Source organism: Cimex lectularius, unplaced genomic scaffold (genome assembly GCF_000648675.2).
Source record: "Cimex lectularius strain Harlan isolate CLEC.00 unplaced genomic scaffold, Clec_2.1 scaffold110, whole genome shotgun sequence".
Lineage (NCBI taxonomy): Eukaryota > Metazoa > Arthropoda > Insecta > Hemiptera > Cimicidae > Cimex > Cimex lectularius.
The window spans coordinates 211,392-230,050 of record NW_019392697.1 but is presented as its reverse complement, the minus strand read 5'-3'; the positions used below and the strand labels follow the sequence as shown (position 1 = coordinate 230,050).

General features: G+C 35.2%; 1 protein-coding gene across 1 annotated transcript in view; it reads right to left on the bottom strand.

Moving 5' to 3' along the window:
- Nucleotides 1-18,659, bottom strand: part of LOC106674284 (glutamate receptor ionotropic, kainate 2) — a 306,995-nt gene that overhangs the window by 119,282 nt on the left and 169,054 nt on the right. The window contains exon 6 of the mRNA XM_024226052.1: nucleotides 10,968-11,132. Coding sequence (XP_024081820.1) covers nucleotides 10,968-11,132 — 165 coding nt within the window. The remainder of the gene's footprint in view (nucleotides 1-10,967; nucleotides 11,133-18,659) is intronic.

Here is an 18,659-nt window from a genome sequence, read left to right as displayed (position 1 = left end):
CTATACAAGGTAAGCTTTAAATATTGTGCTTATTGTATTTTTATAATATAGATTTCTGATGATGGGTTTAAAATTTCCGAAACGTCTGTTAATAAATAAAGTTTTTAAAAGTTTAACGAAAAAGCACAAACAATAAATAGTCTTGTTCATACCATGTTATATGAGAATTTTCATTTAATTTTTAGACAATTTTTGCCATGGACTAATAAAAAAAAAATTCTTTTTATGTAAGATCTTGGTTGAGATAAAAAGTTAGTGTCACGAGCGGGATTCGAACACACAACCTTCGCCTCAATACGCCACTGCTTTCGAGCTATGGTGACTTCGTATTGAGCCGAAGGTCGTGGGTTCGAATCCAGCTCCTGACACGAACATTTTCATCTCAACGAAGGCCTTACATAAAAAGAATAATGGTCAAAAAGATGACTAAACATTAATAGATTTAAAAAAATATATGTAAACAAAATAGTAAATTGGGACGTTTTTGCTTAGGGGAATCTAATTGCCCCTAAGAAAAGACACACATGTCCACACGTTACATTTACCTATCTATTTAATTATTTATTTATTTATTCGTAGAGTGTGGATACATGTGAGTTCATGTGATATGTGTGCAATCACCTATTTAACTGTGAATGTATGTACATATTTATTTATTAACAAATTAATATCTATTTATTATCTAATTTATTATCTTATTATCTAAGTTATTATCTAATTAAATATTTATTATGTTTATTTATACTACTTATTCCTCCTATTTATTATTTTACTTTTTAAATTATATATATAATGTTTATACTTAATTTATAAATATGTACATATAAGTTATTTAAATTTGTTATCTCCCAAAAAGGTGATTCTCACTTAAAGTAGTTTTCAATTGTTCACATAATTTAAACTCAATACTATGAATCAAAAGTGACAGCGGTTTATTTATAATCAGTTTTTCCCCGCTAAACGCAGAAACAGGGTACATAATACAAAATGATTACAATATTAAGGTTGTAGAAGGTTATAAAGCCCAGTGTCTTTCGCACTTCTAACGCAAATGTAAAAAGAGTCAGGTTGCAATCTGCACATATGTAAATATTTGGTCAAATATACTAGTTTTTCTTCTTCTTCCTAAGAAAAGATGCATAAATTAAAAAAATATAAAGAAAAATAGTCGATTAAGCTTGACACAGATCAATATTGAATCTTTTGGAATTTGTCGTTAATAATGATAATTATAAAATAAATTATCTTAAACTATGAGTATCTGCATTAATTGAGTAATATAATGAGTTTGAACGTACTTCATACCTAACATCCATTGGAGAACAAGAAAGAACGAGAGCATTTTAGGCATAACGCAATGAAAATTAGGACTTAAAAGTTCCACTTTCTGCTTTCATCTCTCTCTCTCACTCTCATTTGTACTCTCTCTCTCTCTCTCTCACACAAGCCGATCTACAGGTGGTGCCAATGTTTACACTGAAAAAGCTTAATCCACGTACAACATACAAAAAATCAATAGAAACTTTCAACTAATTTTTCAAGAATGTTTTCACTGTTAAATACGAAATGGTTGAACGTTCTTGCTTTTGTGCTGTGAGAAAATAAATATAAGAATTGAGACAACACAATAATTTTTTATGCTTTGTACAAAGTGAAAAGTTTATGTTTATGCTCTGATTAACATCTAAACAACGAATTTAAAAGTTCATATAAGGTAAATTCTAAAAACGGTTTTGTTTGAAGATGGTTTATTCGGAATATAGCTGGTTATCATTTATAATAAAAACAGTAAAATATTATGAATGAACTGGTTTTTTGTTGTTATTTTAATGTAGCGGGAGCTAGAGGGTGAGGGAGAGGGAGAGAGAGCGTGAGAGAGGAAAAATGAGAGGGAGGAAGATACAGTGAAAAGAAGGGAGAATGAGCTAGAGAAAATAATTGGTAAAGGAAAGAAGAGAAAGAGATAGAAAGATGTTTGTGTAGAAGAGAGATAAAATGAAAACAAAAGAACGGGGCAGGTACATTTATAGGGAGAATGTGTATGTGATAGAGAAATTGTTTGATAAAGATAAGGTGAAAAGGAAAAAGAGAGAGTACGAATAGAAGTTACATATATATAAGTACTTAATTAAAGATAGATAGATGAGAGAGAGAGAGGGAGAGAGAGAGAGAGAGAGAGAAAGGAAGATACAATGAAAGGAAGAGAGAATGAGCTAGAGAAAATAATTGGTAAATTAATTATGCAGAAATCGTGAGATGCGGTCTGGTGTGATGTAGGTTTCAGAAAAACATTTTCTTTATCGTGCCAACGTTTCGATCTTTATTGAGATCATCTTCAGGGCCTGGGATTTACAAACATTGTTTACATTTAACAAATACATTTAGGATGTGGAAAAGTGAATTTAGACTATGCAAAATATATTTTTATTTATTGGTAAAGGAAGGAAGAGAAAGTGATAAAAAGATGTTTGTGTAAAAGAGAGAAAAAATGAAAACAAAAGAACGAGGGAGATATATTTATAGGGAAGAATGTGTAAGTGATCGAGAAATTGAAATTAGTGATAAAGAAAGGGGTGAAAAGGAAAAAGAGAGAGTACGAATAGAAGTTACAGATATATAAGTAAGTAATTACAGCTAGATAGATATATAGGAGAGAGAGAGAGAGTGAGCGAGAAAGGGAGAGAGAAGAGAGAGTGAGAGAGAAAGAGAGAGTGAGAGAGAAAGAGAGAGTGAGAGAGAGAGGAAGATACAATGAAAGGAAGAGAGAATGAGCTAGAGAAAATAATTGGTAAAGGAAAGAAGAGAAAGAGATAGAAAGATGTTTGTGTAAAAGAGAGGAAAAATGCAAATAAAAGAACGAGGGAGATATATTTATAGGGAAAAATGTGTAAGTGATTGAGAAATTGTAATTAGTGATAAAGAAAGGGGTGAAAAGGAAAAAGAGAGAGTACGAATAGAAGTCACATATATATAAGTACTTAATTAAAGATAGATAGATAGGAGAGAGAGACATTATACCTACTGGTGATAATGTTTATTCTCGCTTCCTGTAAGTTTTGAAATATTTTTTTTCTTAAACTTCTTTATACTTTTTTAATGTCACATCATATCACGAGGTAATATTTGGAGTCTTTTATGTAGGATTCTCACAGCGAACTGAAGAATGAATAAGGAGTTGGGATGAAAAGCGGCCTCATAGCTTCGGCGTCAGTAATAAGTAGAAGGATGAAAAAAATCTCTTTTCTTACCCCAGAGCATTGCCGGGAGCGATGTTTCTCCCCCTCATCTTTCGTCCCACGGCTTAAGGCGGGTTACATATTCAGGAGCATAACGCCCTTCACCGCATGCATATGTAGATGTCGCGGTTAGGCTAACACGCTGCTTCAAGGATTATCGAATTGTCCTCCTCTCATGAATTTCGGAAATAGATAGATTTCCGAACCCAATCAAAGATCTACGAACAACCGTTTTATATTTTGATAATTATAATCTAACTGGATTTAATACNTATATATATACACACACTTATTTCTTTCTTCATTGAACAATTTGACCAAATGATGCAAATTGGGGTACCTGTGGGGAATAACCGGAGCTAAAATACCGTTTCGAGTAGATTGAGCAAGTTCCCCGTTTTTTTAAGCTCTTTCTACACTGAAAAAGGCGAAAAATACCGCCCAATTGTTTTTTTTTCATTTTCCCGATAAAAGAAAATTTTGTTCTTAATTTGTCTAATTGGTTTTACCAATGAATCTTTGTTTATGCTAAGTTTTAAATTGGGAATATCAATTAGAAGTAAACACCCTTAATCCTTAATCCAAAAAAAAAAAAGCTAAAGAATTTTTCAATGTTTACTTTTTACGGAATTTAAAATATTTACTCAAACTAATTTAAATTCTGAAGCAAAAACTGTTTATTTCTCATCTTTGTTTTCTTAATTTCAATTTTTGTACTTAAAAATGCCACTTAGTGCTGAGGATGTTGCGCGTGGAAGCACTTATTGAAGATGGCCTTTCATCAGGTATGATGCTATTGCCATTGGTCATTTCTACGAAGCTGTGAGATGCCGTTAGACGTTTTCCAGAAACTGGGTCCTACCATAAAAGCCAGGTTCTGGACCCCCTAGGATAACAGAACCACAGCATGACCGTTTTTTGGTGGGTTTGAAGTATCTAAATTTCTGAACGCACTGCTCGAAGAGTGGACTATGGATTTTTGCCCCGTAAGAGCACCAGTGACGTGCAATACCAGAAAATATTCGATACTAGCACTCGATCCTGGTATCGAAACAGATTTTTGATACTACTCAAGTATCGCCAGAAATTATTCGATACTAACGAGTACTTTCTCATATGAGTACTTCGTCGTTTATTCATAAATGATCAACTTATTCATTATCGAGTTGTGTGTAAAATACACTTATGCGTTAAAATAAAAAAAATTGCATTTTGTTCATATTTTTTAGTATGATTATTCAGAAATCGTGAGATCTTTATAAAAGTTGAAGTGCAAACTTTTTATCGACTTAAATCCTTTGCTGGATAAATATCCTCAGTGCAACTGCACTCTTCGTACTGGTGATCTTAGTTGTCTCGTTATAAAAAACTTTTCCTTGGGATATCTTTGTTTTTAACAGGAAAATATCCTTACTTTCGATTTCCTCAGCCCTACTTGTACAGCACGGTTGAACAACTCTTCAAGCTTTTTTTATTAATCATTTCCTTTAATGACTTTTTATAAAATAGTAGATAAATGTATGTAAAAATAAATATTTTAATGTATAATGTTTTTTAAAATTTTGAGTTATAGAAAGATTTTGATCTCGAAATTAAAATGTAACAGATTTTCGAATAAATTTCCGCATTAATTTTTCTTTCATTTATCACAAATAAAAATATTTTACATATTTTGACAGTTCTATTTCACAAAGAACCCAATGTCGCCAGGGCCTGTAGCTTTCCATATTATCCATTTTCCCATTTCTAAAGAAAGGGGTTGCAATAGACAATTTCAAAGTATCGAGGAATTACCCTTGTTTCATGATTAAATTTAACAGTTTGCAAAAAATCTATGGNTCAGAAAAACATTTTCTTTATCGTGCCAACGTTTCGATCTTTATTGAGATCATCTTCAGGGCCTGGGATATACAAACATTGTTTACATTTAACAAAAACATGTAGGATGTGGAAAAAATGTGAATTTATACAATGCAAAAAATATTTTTTTGTATTCAATCAAAGTATTTCTACTCACTCAAAGTTTTTGTTTTCTGCATAATTGTGCCATTCTTGCGTGTGGTGTTGAGTGCCAGTGAGATATTGCTGTTTTATGTTTATATACGTTGGATTTTGAAGGTAACCTACATCACACCAGACCACATTTCACGATTTCTGAATAATCATCGACTAACGGTCACTAATCACCACACGTTTCTAAAAAGTTTGAACACGTCGAAAAATGATCTCACAATGTGTAATTTTACGCTGACTTCTTCGCCTGTAAGTTAAAATATAAATCAGTTGTAATATTCTTTACTTTGGCTTTAATTTTTACCTTTTAACAACCCTGACCAATCACAGAATATGGCAAAATAAGAAACAACTGAGGCTGACCTAGACAGTAAAATTGGAAGATAATCAGAAATTGCCAAATAATATAGATATACACAGTTATTTTTCTTTGGAAAAATAGTAATAATTTTGCAGTTATAAACGTTTTTGTGGTGAATCTTTTTCTGTACAATGTCCCTCGATTTTGGAATCATTTTCTGCAACCAAAATCAAAGCGAATATCGCTTGTCTCTTTATGCTGAAAGGTGGCATGATGACTGACATTAAATTTGACGTTGCCGGTTATCAACTGATGACAAGAGCAGACAGCGAGCAATTTTGACGTGACGTTGATAGTGTGAACCTACTTTGCAGTCCAAAAGATAAAAATGCTTTGATCAATCTAGTGGGACGTCAGAGAAGTGGAGAAATGCCTAAACGATTTCGACAGACTAACCAGCGAGAATAGCCGGACCAAGAGTTTCATCAAACAGGTTCATCACACCGCACGGCTTATTAAGAAATTTTACGAGTGGCTACATGAAAAACATAAAATTTGACCGGGTACAAGGCTAATTTATTATTTCGTTTTTATGTTTAATAGGGATAGCAAATTATTCGAACAAAAGGCTGTGGTTGAAAGAAAAATGCACTGGCGGGACTATCTTCTTTTGGTGTTATTTTTTTGAGAAACTATGTTTGACCATGTTTATAACCCTGACAAACCATGGAGGTTGTATCCAAACCACGACTTAAAAATGGCTTATGTTAACATATTACAGAGACACCAAGAACGTAAATTATTTCTAAAGTTGACCCAATGACTTTGGTTTTCTAGTCATATTTTTAATTCTATTGTAAATAGTATCCTATCTCTAGTTTCCATTTTGTACCATTTTGGAAAAAAATTATACAGGTACCTCAGGCCCAGTTCAACTTTAAAATTTCAAATACGACCCTATACATCCTGACACAGTATTTTAAAATCTTTTATGTTGAAAACATGGTGCATTCGGATTTTAAATGGGTCAAAAAATTACCACGTAATGGCAGAAAGTTGTTTCGTAGTTAATTCCGATAATTTGCCGCTTTACTAAAGTAAATATTAATTATCTTTAATGTTTCCATTCTGCCATTGTTTGTCAAACTTGCATTATAGAATTTAATAAAATTTACAGTAGTACCTATTCCTTTCCTTACATTCACTATTCCATCCAAAATGAATCGATGAGCGTATTTGTCCGATTAACAGCGAGTTGATTTGTACGACTGTATTATTGATAGTGGTATTGATGGTTATGTTGATATTTGTACTCCCAGAAATTTCCTGATCACTCCAGAGTAGACCACGAAACGTTTATTCTTGTCGGTCGATAAGGAAAACAGTTGCAGTTCCAAGACCAAGAAACCAGCAGCGTAATTTCGACGAGGAGCTGAATATTTTACTCTATTAAAAAAATCAGTGTCACGAGCGAGATTCGAACCCACGACCTTCGGCTCAATACTCCGCTCTACCACTTGAGCTATCCTGACTTCGATCCTCTCAGACACTAACTCTCCATCTCAACCTACAACCGTTCGAACTTTCCCTCTTTTTTGCCATTTTATTTCAACCAAGACCTTACATGGAAAGAATAATTAATTGAAAGAATTAACTTGGACAATTGACCACTAAAACCTAAATGGATTTTATTGTATGTTCGCAAAAATCCGAATTCCTCACTGTGAAATGTCGGAAGGGTTTTAGGTTTAAAAAAGAATAAAATTAGAGATGTACCCCTGACTTACAATTTTAAGCCGTATCGCTCTCGTCTTGTCCAGGGACTTCGGGACTCCGATTATGACAGGCGCCTAACATTCCTAGTACAAATCTCAATTTGGTAGGCTGAAGAAAACCTTCTTTCATGGACTGATGAATCCAATTTCATCTCTAGTGAAAAATCGTTGAAATTTTCGTACGTGAGCAGGAAAAAATCCGAGATTTCAACGTTTCAACGTGTCATCAGGTGGTTCACAGCATCAACGTTTGGTGCGAACTTCTCGGAAATAAATTTCTTGGGCCTTATTTCTACGAAAATGATTTAAATTGAGCTCAGTTATTCCATTTTTTGAGGGAGGTTTTACCAACAATATTAGATGATATTCCTTTGCATTAACGACAAAGGGTGATTTTCCAGCTTAATGAATGCCCGGACACAATTATTTGCAGGTGAGACGTTATTTGAATCGTACCATTTGGGGTAGGTGGATAGAAGACCTAATGTTCTGTTGACATCCTCGGTGACCACTTGACTATTTTATGTGGTGCCATTTAAAACACAGCGTCTACACCAATCATAACCCAGGCAACCTCAAATGAAAAACTGCAGTAAAGGATATGCTTGTCAATCCCCTGACTCTATCGCTCTGACCCCTTGTTAAAAGTGGCTAAAATAGTTGATTTTTGCATCAGGCAGTTCGAACATGAAATGTGATTAATAAATAGCAAACCAAATTAGTGATTTTTTCAAACTTTTTGCCCTAACTTCGTCATTTTTTGACCAATTTAAAATCCAATTGCACAATTGTGTTCAGCGTAAATAATCCATTAAAATATCGTGTTAGATGTATTCATATTTGAAATTTTGAAGTTGAACTGGGTCTGAAGTATTCTGTATAATTTTTCAAAATTCGAAACTACAGTAAGAAAATATTAAATACGTAGAAATTTGTAGAAAAAATGAAAAATGTTCTTACAAACAGTACTTTTCCGTAGTTTTTTGCTTTTTTTAAATAGCGTCATTGTTTCAAGATAAATTCAGCCGGGCCATCTAAAATATATATATAATTTTTTTAAAAATGAAATACAAGTCTAGATGGACGTGAGTTGGATGGTGGAGAAAGGCTCGTTGAAAGAGTTGGCAGAGAAAGTTTAACAAGAGGATTTGACGTGTCCCCCGGGGCTACCCTCAAGTGGGACCAGTTCGAACTTTTCATCCCCCCGGCGATTACTTTCTGACGACAACCCCGGTCTACCACGACCTGCCCAGGCGGTAATTGGTCCAAGTGTCCCTAACCCGGAAACAAGTTTATTTCCGGGATCCCAGCCAGACCGGTATCACCTTCCGAATTATTATTGTGCTCATTTTCGCTTGTTGTTCTCTTGCGTTTGACATTTTAAACGATACCGTGGGACGTTTATTCACTTCCGATTTAAAACGAGCAGAAATTTGTAGCAAAAATGAAAAATGTTCTTACAAACATGTACTTTTCCGTAGTTTTTTTTGATAAACTAAAAATCTAGATAATATTGGTTGAGTTTTTTTATAAAGACATAGTATTTTATTATTTATGATAAACATATAGTCAAAGATAAAAGTACAAGTCATAATATATAATATGGACTAGAGATGGAAAATTTTTAAGGATCAGAACTGTTCATTCAGAGGGTTGAATTAGCTTTTTTCATGGCTTACCATTCACGCTCACCAAATTTATCTCACCCAGGCATAAACTTATGTTTCCGCCGTGGGCATTTAACTTTAAGAAACACTCAGCCTCCATTCGAGAAAAAGCAGGATTTTCACTCATCTTAAGCCATCTAAAGACAGAGAAACGCGATGACTTGATCATCCAATGATCCAAATCTTGTTAATAAATTATGAAAGTCACTGTATATACAGACTAATGATGGAACGGGGGATTGCCGCAAGGGAACATTCTCATTTTCTGCAACAATCGACGAACAGATGCATATAGTGTCCATAGAAGTATTTAAATGTTAAGAATATGTTGTTATTTGTTTTTTCTCATTATGGTTCGCTTAGTTGGTCGAGTTATGAACAATTTTTTTCTTAAGTTACACTTTATCAACATAACATGAACTGTTTTTTATAAAGTTAAGATAGCCTATTTTGTTTTCAACTGCAGCGATTTGGTTACTGTCTCTCTGCTTTTATTTGTATACTACGTCGCTATCGTAATCTTCTAGCTTTTGTTTATACTTTAGGTTGTCAACTACAAAATAGACACGAAACATACAATACATAACAACGTGAGTACCTCCACTCCCCCAGAGTACTCGATATTCCACAGGGCGGGGTTGAGCAAACCATTACTTTCACGCTAATAAATTACACGAATTCAAATAAATCAACATAAAAATTACACTCGAAGAAACAAAAATGGTCACGTTCTCTCCCCTAGTGTAGTCGATATTCCTCGTGGCGGGTTAGTAAAATGTATTAAGTCATTAATTTTTTAATGTTTATTAACTATTTGTGCCTTTTCTTAAAAGAAAATGACATAAGAAAAACCTTTATTTTATTGCTTCTATTGTTTTATAAATTTGATTTTATATATTCAATGCAAGGTTGAGAAGAAAATTTATAAAAACCAAAACCAAATCTTCCATCAATTTTATCCTCTTGGACGTCCAGAGGTCAATTATTGATTTAACTCTCTTTACCCATGGCCAATATGTAGTATTGCAACGAAACGCCCAAAAATCCCGTCAATAAATTTTAAAACGCGAGGCATTTTAATTGCGAAATGCCAGGTGGGTTTTAATTAAAAAGGAAGGAAGTATGTGCAAATAAAATAATATTGTTCCGACGGTAGAAAACATCTGGCCGCTTTGCCCCAAACAATTTTTATTACGATAAAAATTTGTAATCCTTAATTGAAATTTATCCGAGATAATGTCCGCTAAAAAAATATGGAAGAATTTATAGCCCATTTTATTATAAAATTTATAACACAAAATAAGGCAATATATGAACTACATATTCAATCCTACTTAAAAAGGAACAAAAATCTAAGAAATCAATTTGCCTAAAGTTTTACATGCATATTTGAAATATATATTACATAGACTCAGTACATAGACTTCCATATTAATCAACGTACAATATTTATAAAAAAAATTAATTTATAAAAAATAATTTAATCTTCTTACAAGTTTATACATTATTTACAAAAAAACGTAGAGAAAAATTTTTGGCCTTAAAAAATATTTCCTAATTCTCTTTAATAGCTGTATAAATTAAAATACGTCAAAGCTTCTCTTGTAACTGTACACAACACTAATTAACCTGCATTGTTCAGTGTTTTGCAAAAATATAATGCCAAGACCTATGAATGAAGAGTAATTCATCTTTCCCCTTGGTTTCACACAGTAGCTCAGCCGGTTAATGGATCATCTCTCAACCCCGAGATAATATTTACTGAAGGTATTGTTAACAATTGTTCGGGATTTGTTTTCTTATGGCATGTTTTTACAGTGGCACAGTTTTGTTTTTAAATTTCAGTTTTGGCCGATATTTAAATATGTTGTGTTGGATGCATTTTTGTATTTCTGCTTTTTGACAAAATATAAACAAACCGTTCTTCTGATGTTTTGATATTTCCTCATTTTTTGGCTTTGTTAAAAAAAATTACCTTGATAATGCCGGTTTTGTTGAGTATGGCGTGCCCTATTGGTTGAAACCTCTCCATCTGCAAAAGGAGATCGGAGACTTTCGGGTTTTCAACGTCGACCAGGCGGAACGCCGTCATGTTGACAGAATTGTATTTGAAATCTTCCAGATCGAACGTCTCAATGTCCTGCAATATAAAATATATTTATAAAAAATGGCAAAAAGGAGGGCAAATTCAAAAGGTGGGGTTGAGGTGGGAAGTTAGTGTCCGAGTCGATCGAAGTCACGATAGCTCAAGAGGTAGAGCAGCGGCGTATCTAGCCGAAGATCGTGGGTTCGAATCCCGCTCGTGCCGTTGACTTTTTTAACTCAACTAAAAACCTTAATTAATTGTAATTTATAAAAAACGTTATTATAAAAAAATAAATCCTAGAGTATTAATTATCTCGGATGAAATTGGCCTTTGAACTGTATAAATTAAACTTAATTGAAATTATACTGGGCCGGCATAGGGGTTATTGGTCCGTCTTCGCGGTTTTTTTTAAACTAGTCAAATATGTTTCGGTACTGCGCCATCTTCAGTGAGGAAGGAACAGATACGTGAATTCACCGTCTCGCACACCAGCGCAACTTCAATTCATCTTGCTTAAATTTTTTAAAAATATGTACTTATTAAACTTTTTGTAATGAGCGGAATTTACAAATGGCGTAGATTGTGTGTCGTTTAGTAGGTCGCCATGCCAGATTGTATGATTTACATACTTCCTATGCCTGCAGGGTCCTAAACCTTCCTAACTACCGCCTTCCTAAGAGTACAGCGCTGGAAATCATAAGGTCCAAAATATCATGGTTCTCTGCCTGGAATAACTTGGCTCAACAATTTCAGCTGAATGACAATTTTTCCCTGGACAATTTCAAAGAGTTGCCACTTTTACACTCAAAATTAATAAATAATATCCGCACTTCTCACACAGTGAAATGTCTCCTTCATGCTCAAAATTCGTCGAGGTTTTTGCTGTATAAGGACCTTAATATCAGTCAACCTTTCTTGAATATAGCGCAAAATTCTAAAATTCCGTCCATTCCGCTAGCTCGCTGATTTTTCAAAATTAGGTGCTAGTTACTGTACCTTAATTATAACCCCACCAGAGACAATAGTTCCGATAGGTGCTCTCTCTGCAACAGGCAGGCTCGAGAAGATTGTTTTCATTTTCTAGCAGAATGCCCAGTTTTAGCGGAATTCCGAGCATAGGCTTGCCCACGTTGACGAGAGAGCACCTAAACTCTTTATTAAATAACCCCGAGTATTTAAATCTGGTAAAGTTTGCGATGGAAGCCTGGAACTACAGGGAAATGCTTGTTTTTTATTTCAGTTATTAAATGTTTACTGTATATATCAGAGACACCCTGGTTATTTAAATGTGCATAAATAGATATGTTGTTATTTTAGTTTACTTGTACAGTTTTTTTCTCTCTTTTTTGTTTATTCCTTAAGAAGAAATGTGTTCCTTGTTTACTAAAAATTTATAGTTATTCAGATATCGTGAGATGCGGTCGGGTGTGATGTAGGTTTCAGAAAAACATTTTCTTTATCGTGCCAACGTTTCGATCTTTTATTGAGATCATCTTCAGGGCCTGGGATTTACAAACAATGTTTACATTTAACAAATACATTTAGGATGTGGATAAGTGAATTTATACAATGCAAAATATATTTTATANATATATAAATATATAACTGGTGAGAAATGATTAGGAAAAAGAAATCTCACTAAGAAAAATGAGACCCGATTCTACCAAGAGGAAGAAATCCTGATAGATTTTCTAGACGAGTGATGTACAACATTTTTCCTCAGAAAATATTTCGGCTGTTATTACACGACCATGTAAGAAATAATGTCACCGGAGCCGGAAAAGGTTATGAAATTCATAAAAGACTCATAAATCGTACAAAGCCTAGTGAAACAGAGCTTAAATGACGCACTGTGAGCTAAAGAATAACCACCGAAAATTGTGTCCTTTTTATATGTATAATATGTTGTATTTTTCGCAATTTCCTGGTTACAACGGGTAAATGATTCAGATAACACTCTATGATATAGTCATGTTCTTGATTAAAAAAAGAGAAAGAAAGAGTGAGTGAGAGAGAGAGAGAGGGAGAGAGAGTGAGTGTGAGAGAGAGAGAGAGGGAGGGAGAGAGTGTATTTCTTGTGAGAGAGATAGACAGGCAATAAACAAACCACCAAAGATATAAAAAAGAGAGAGAAAGAAAGAGATAGAGTGAGAGAGAGAAAGAGAGGGAAGGGAGAGGAGAGAGAGTGTGTATGTTTTGTTAGAGAGTGATTCAGATAGATACAAACTGACAATGAGATGAAAAAGAATAATTGAGAGGGAAGGAAAAAGAGAATAAATAGACGGATTGAGAAGGTAGGTAGAGGGGCTGATTGATTGTTTGAGTGAGTGAGAAAGCGAGCGAGCGAGAGAGAGAGAGAGAAAGAGAGAGAGAGAGGGAGGGAGAGAGTGTATTTCTTGTGAGAGAGATAGGCAGGCAATAAAGAAACCACCAAAGATATAAAAAAGAGAGGGAAAGATATATATATAAATATATATATATATATATATATAGAGAGAGAGAGAGAGAGCGTGATAAAGAGAGAGAGAGAGAGGGTGTGAGAGAGGGAGAGAGAGAGTGTGAGAGATAGTGTATATAAAATCCAAGGTTTTGACAGGAAGACAGAGAAATATACATGTAGACAGAACAACAGAAAGCAAGCAGACACCCATACATAGAGAAAAAGTGTGTGGGAAAGAGGAAGAAAGTCGAATAGACAAATGGACACACAAACGAATAAGAAAAGAGAAGAAATGAGTGAACAAGGAAGTGGGATTAATTGAAAGTTTAGACAAGAGGAGACAGAGAGTGTGTGTATATAAAATCCAAGGTTTTTGACAAGAAGACAGATAAATATAAATGTAGACAGAAAAATAGAAAGGCCAGACACCCACATGGACAAACACATGAATAAGAAAAGAGAGGAAATAAGTGAACAAGGGTGTGGGATCAACTGAATGTTTAGACAACAGAAAAACAGACAGATATATGGGCAAATAAACACGTTGACAAAACTAGAAAGAGATACAGATAGATAGAGATAGAGAGATAGATAGATAGAGAGAGATAGAGATAGAGAGATAGATAGATAGAGAGGGATAGAGATAGAGAGATAGATAGATAGAGAGAGATATGCACACACACACACACACACACACACACACACACACACACACACACACACACACACACACACACACACACACACACACATATATATATATATATATATATATATACGATATCAGTACAGAACAGTTCGTCATTTCGTGTACATAACCATTAAGAGCAATTTTATTACATTTTTCTTGTGAATGAATGAATAAAACAAAAATCAAAAGTTACAACAAGTTTAGACAATCAATTCTGAGAATAATTGAATCAGTCTTTTGTTATCTTAGGTCCTTGAAATTTGTCAGAAACACTAATGTTTTTTAAAATTATATACTTAAAAAAATGCAGCTGGTAAAATTGTCTACGAAAGCTGTCAAAATAATAGTGCATATAATTACTGAAATTCTAGCTACAAAAGCTAACTTTTGTTTGTTTGACGTTTCCAGGGAGAAAACTGAGTTTTCACAGCGAGAAGCCTAATTTGACGGAATCTCGTTCAGACCTCATGAAAAATGTAAGCGTATGAAGATAACTCGTTATATAAATTTACAGGGATCGGGTGTATTGGCCAGAGAATGACGTGGAGCTTATCTCACGTTTTTGAATACTCGGCCGAGGGAAATTACGAGGTTTTAATACGATTAGATTCAAAGCGACTATCGCCCGTTTGTCCGCCCGATGAATTCCCGATCCGCGGTCGCTTATGGAACCAGATCAACTTTCAATACATTTAACACGGGAGACACCTGACGTTTAATATTTCGGATCGTACCCGGTACCAAGTTTGGACGGGTGAACTCGGTCGAAAAGAAGACAAACAATTTCACGGAGATGCCAGGTTTTATCCCAAAGATTATTTTCCCACGGAAACCGGGATCGCATCTGACACGATAAACAAGTCGTAAACATCTATTTTGGTATTGTGACTGCGACGAATATGGCCGACCCGTCCGACTAAGATTACTATTGCAATTATCTAAATATACAAGAGTGGATTTATATACGACCATGTCTGCTTTCACCACAACTATCCGGGTTATACATATAATCCATGTTGTAACGTGCAACTATTGTTAGTTAATTAAAGGCAAAATTATGCGGTACTAAATTTCCCCCTGTTTAGACAACGTTGCTAATAACTAATAAATGTTAACTTTAGTTCAATAAATATAAATATTAAATTCATGAGAAGTTATAATCATTTTGGTTGTCAATTATGAACATGGTCTGGAAAAAAGTAAAGGGATAAAAAATGCACTTTTCTGGGTGGGAGGACACTCGAGGGTAAATGATCTTGCTAAACGGGCTGTTTACGAGGGGGAATTTCTTTCTATTCCTATTCCTGTTCAGGACACAAAAATTCGGGTTAAAGCCATGGTGGAAATCGTTGTTTCCATAGTGGTGGCATATCAAAAAAGTACAATAATAACATGACTCAGAGAAAATCATAGAAACTGTTAGGTGTATCTATTCTACATCAGCCATCCTCATGAGCTCGAACACAATATGTTAGATTGTTCGAAACATACTGGTCAAATTGGGCGAATGCGTTCAAAAACCTCTCACAATCTGTTATAAAAGCCTGAGAGTGTTTTGAAACAGTGGTTTTGAACTGTTTTTCTTGTTTCACATTTGTAGACACTAAGCCTTAGCGTTTGGCCCAGAAGCAGGTGCCTGTGTGTCAATTACGTATTACCTATTCTTAATCGGGTAAAAACGATTCATCGTTTCCGCCTCAGGTTCAAGTTAACGACCCGTTTTTATAGCTACTATGTCTGTAAATTTATGACGAATATATTCTTATTCTATTTTTCTTTTAATTCCGGTGTTTTGGCATAGTTTTGTCATAAATATAATGATGTGATAAACAATATTAGCCGTGATAGTAAGGATATGGATAAAAGGGGCGGCCACAAGGCCTACTGCACCTCGACCTGAGTAGATCAAGCTCCCCCTTTTTTTATAACTCACTGGTCAGCTTCAGGATGTTAATCAGCCTTCACAGGTTTGCCAGCGGGTCCTTAGTATCGGATCTTGCTTGCAGTTTTTCTTGCGCTAGTTGCAAGAACCTGCACCTACTTTCACAGAACCGTAGAATGTGTCCTGCGGTTTTCTCTTCTTCATAGAAGTATGTGCACAGTGTTTCTTCTGTCTGTACTTCTATCCGGTGTATGTGCTTTCTTAAGTTGAAGTACTTTGTTAGGAGTCCAACCAGAATCCTGGTTCGGTTGCGGTTGCCTTCCAGTAATTCTTTTGTAAGGGGATGGCAACTTCTTATCTCTTCGCGTGCCTCACTCCTGTGGTATTGTTCCATGTTTTGGCGTCATTAAGATGTATCATCTTTTGTGGGAGGATGTTAAGCCACAGTAGGGTTTAGGACCCATAGAGTCCACGTTGGCACCCTCTTCGGCCAACATGTCCGCCTTGTCGTTGTCTATATGCCCCCAGTGCCCAGGGTCAGGTCATTAGTGTCGCTGACATCCGTCAGGGCTTCCAGGCAGTTCCTAACACTCTTTGCCTTTGCCTCGCATGAGGCCCTTAGTGCTGCCTAACTGAGCAAATGGGGGAAAAACTTGCGAAAAACATCATCGCTATGATTTCAGACTGGAAAACTGTAGCATATTTACATAGGTTTACCATCAGTACGGTCTGTGGTGACCCAGAGGAACCACCACAGACGGCCCTATCCAGGGCCTCATCACCACCCATCTCTCGCCTATCCCCCCAGGTCGGTTCTGCCCATGGAGAGCGTCCACATCCACCGGGAGTGGGGGGAAAAGGATATATGCCAAAAAGAAGTAGAGAGGGGATATTTCTGTTCCCTGACGGGAAGGTTGCTGGACGGCGGAAGAAGAAAAGCGCTGATTGTGGAAAAGGAGAGAAAGCAAAGAGGAGAGAAAGGAAGAAAGGAGGACGTTTCCAGGACGGGACCAACCGAGGACACCGCACCACCTCAGGAAAGGTAGGCAGGCCTCTTTTTTCTTCGCTAGCCCCCCTATCTCTGAAGACATTCATTTGATATTAATAAACCGATGTAAAAAAAGAAACCTTTTATGTAAATAAAATTCTTGTTTTCTAACTGGAGGAAAATTTCGGGATCCCGAACTCTACCTTGCTCCCCAGCTCCTGACAGTAAAAATGACTACGGGGGAGAATTTGTGGCCGGTGCGGGCTCTTCTCCCCTGTAGTGATTTTTACTGTCAGGAGCTGGGGAGCAAGGTAGAGTTCGGGATCCCGAAATTTTCCTCCAGTTAGAAAACAAGAATTTTATTTACATAAAAGGTTTCTTTTTTACATCGGTTTATTAATATCAAATGAATGTCTTCAGAGGTCTTTGGGTTCATCCCAATCCAAATATGAACCCCACGTAAACAAAAAAACCGTTCCTAACTCTAAACTAAAGCACCAGCTAATTGTCAACAGAACATGGACTCCCCGTGTCAAGAGTAAATAGCCACCATGTGACATGGGAAAAATAAAAAGAAACCATATTTTCTCCTTTTTAGGGAAAATCATTGAATCATGGATGTATAAACTAACGCGTCGTTAATAACATAACCTAACCTAATCGGTTTCTATTGTACCTTAGGCCCCAATAGCCTCCTACAGAACTTGGACTCTCCATGTCAACAGTAAGTGGCTACCCACCTGACATCGTAAATATCGCAAATAAGTAAAAACAAACATAGTGATCGCGTATTTTCCCCACCAGAGATAACCTTAAATGACCCAACCGGTCACATTAACACTATGTTAACCTAACCTAATCTAACCGCAATTCTACCTAAGCCAACTTAACTAAAATTCTCTAGAATGCGGACGCTGTTTAATGTGATGTCATATGTGAAAATCAATATTTCTTTTTTACTTATAGAGCACTTATCTACATGCAATAAATAAATCTCTAACCGAGTTGTAACAAAAAAGTGAGGTCTTTAAGATAACCTGATAGTTCTCAAATTACTTCTTTCTTTTTCATTACAACATATTTTGATATAATTGCTTCAGAACCGGTCAATTTTTCTTATATTATTATTAGAAAAAATGATAGAATAGAAATGTAACGAATTAATTATTATAATAATATAGCTTAATTGTGGAGTACATCGGTTTTAAAAATTTAATACTTATTTTGACCCAAGGTTGTTATCTCTTGAGTGTTTAATGCCATTGTCGTCTGCTATTGTCGCACGGCAGACGGGCGTAATTTACTTTGGCTCAATTGTGGCTCGTTTAAACTCGGTCTGAATATTTAATAAGGGAATGTGTTCTACTAGGGTGGAATAACAAAACATCGTCATAAAATAGACAAATGTTAATTTGCAACTTGTCTATTTTGTAAGTACGTCTGTTTTTTAAACAGTAGCAAGGGTTTTTGTTTTAATTACGAATGTGATGTGTTAAGTTTTACATAATAGTAAATTTCAATTAATTAAGGTTTTTAGTTAAGATAAAAGTCAGTGTCACGATTCGAACCAACGATCTTCG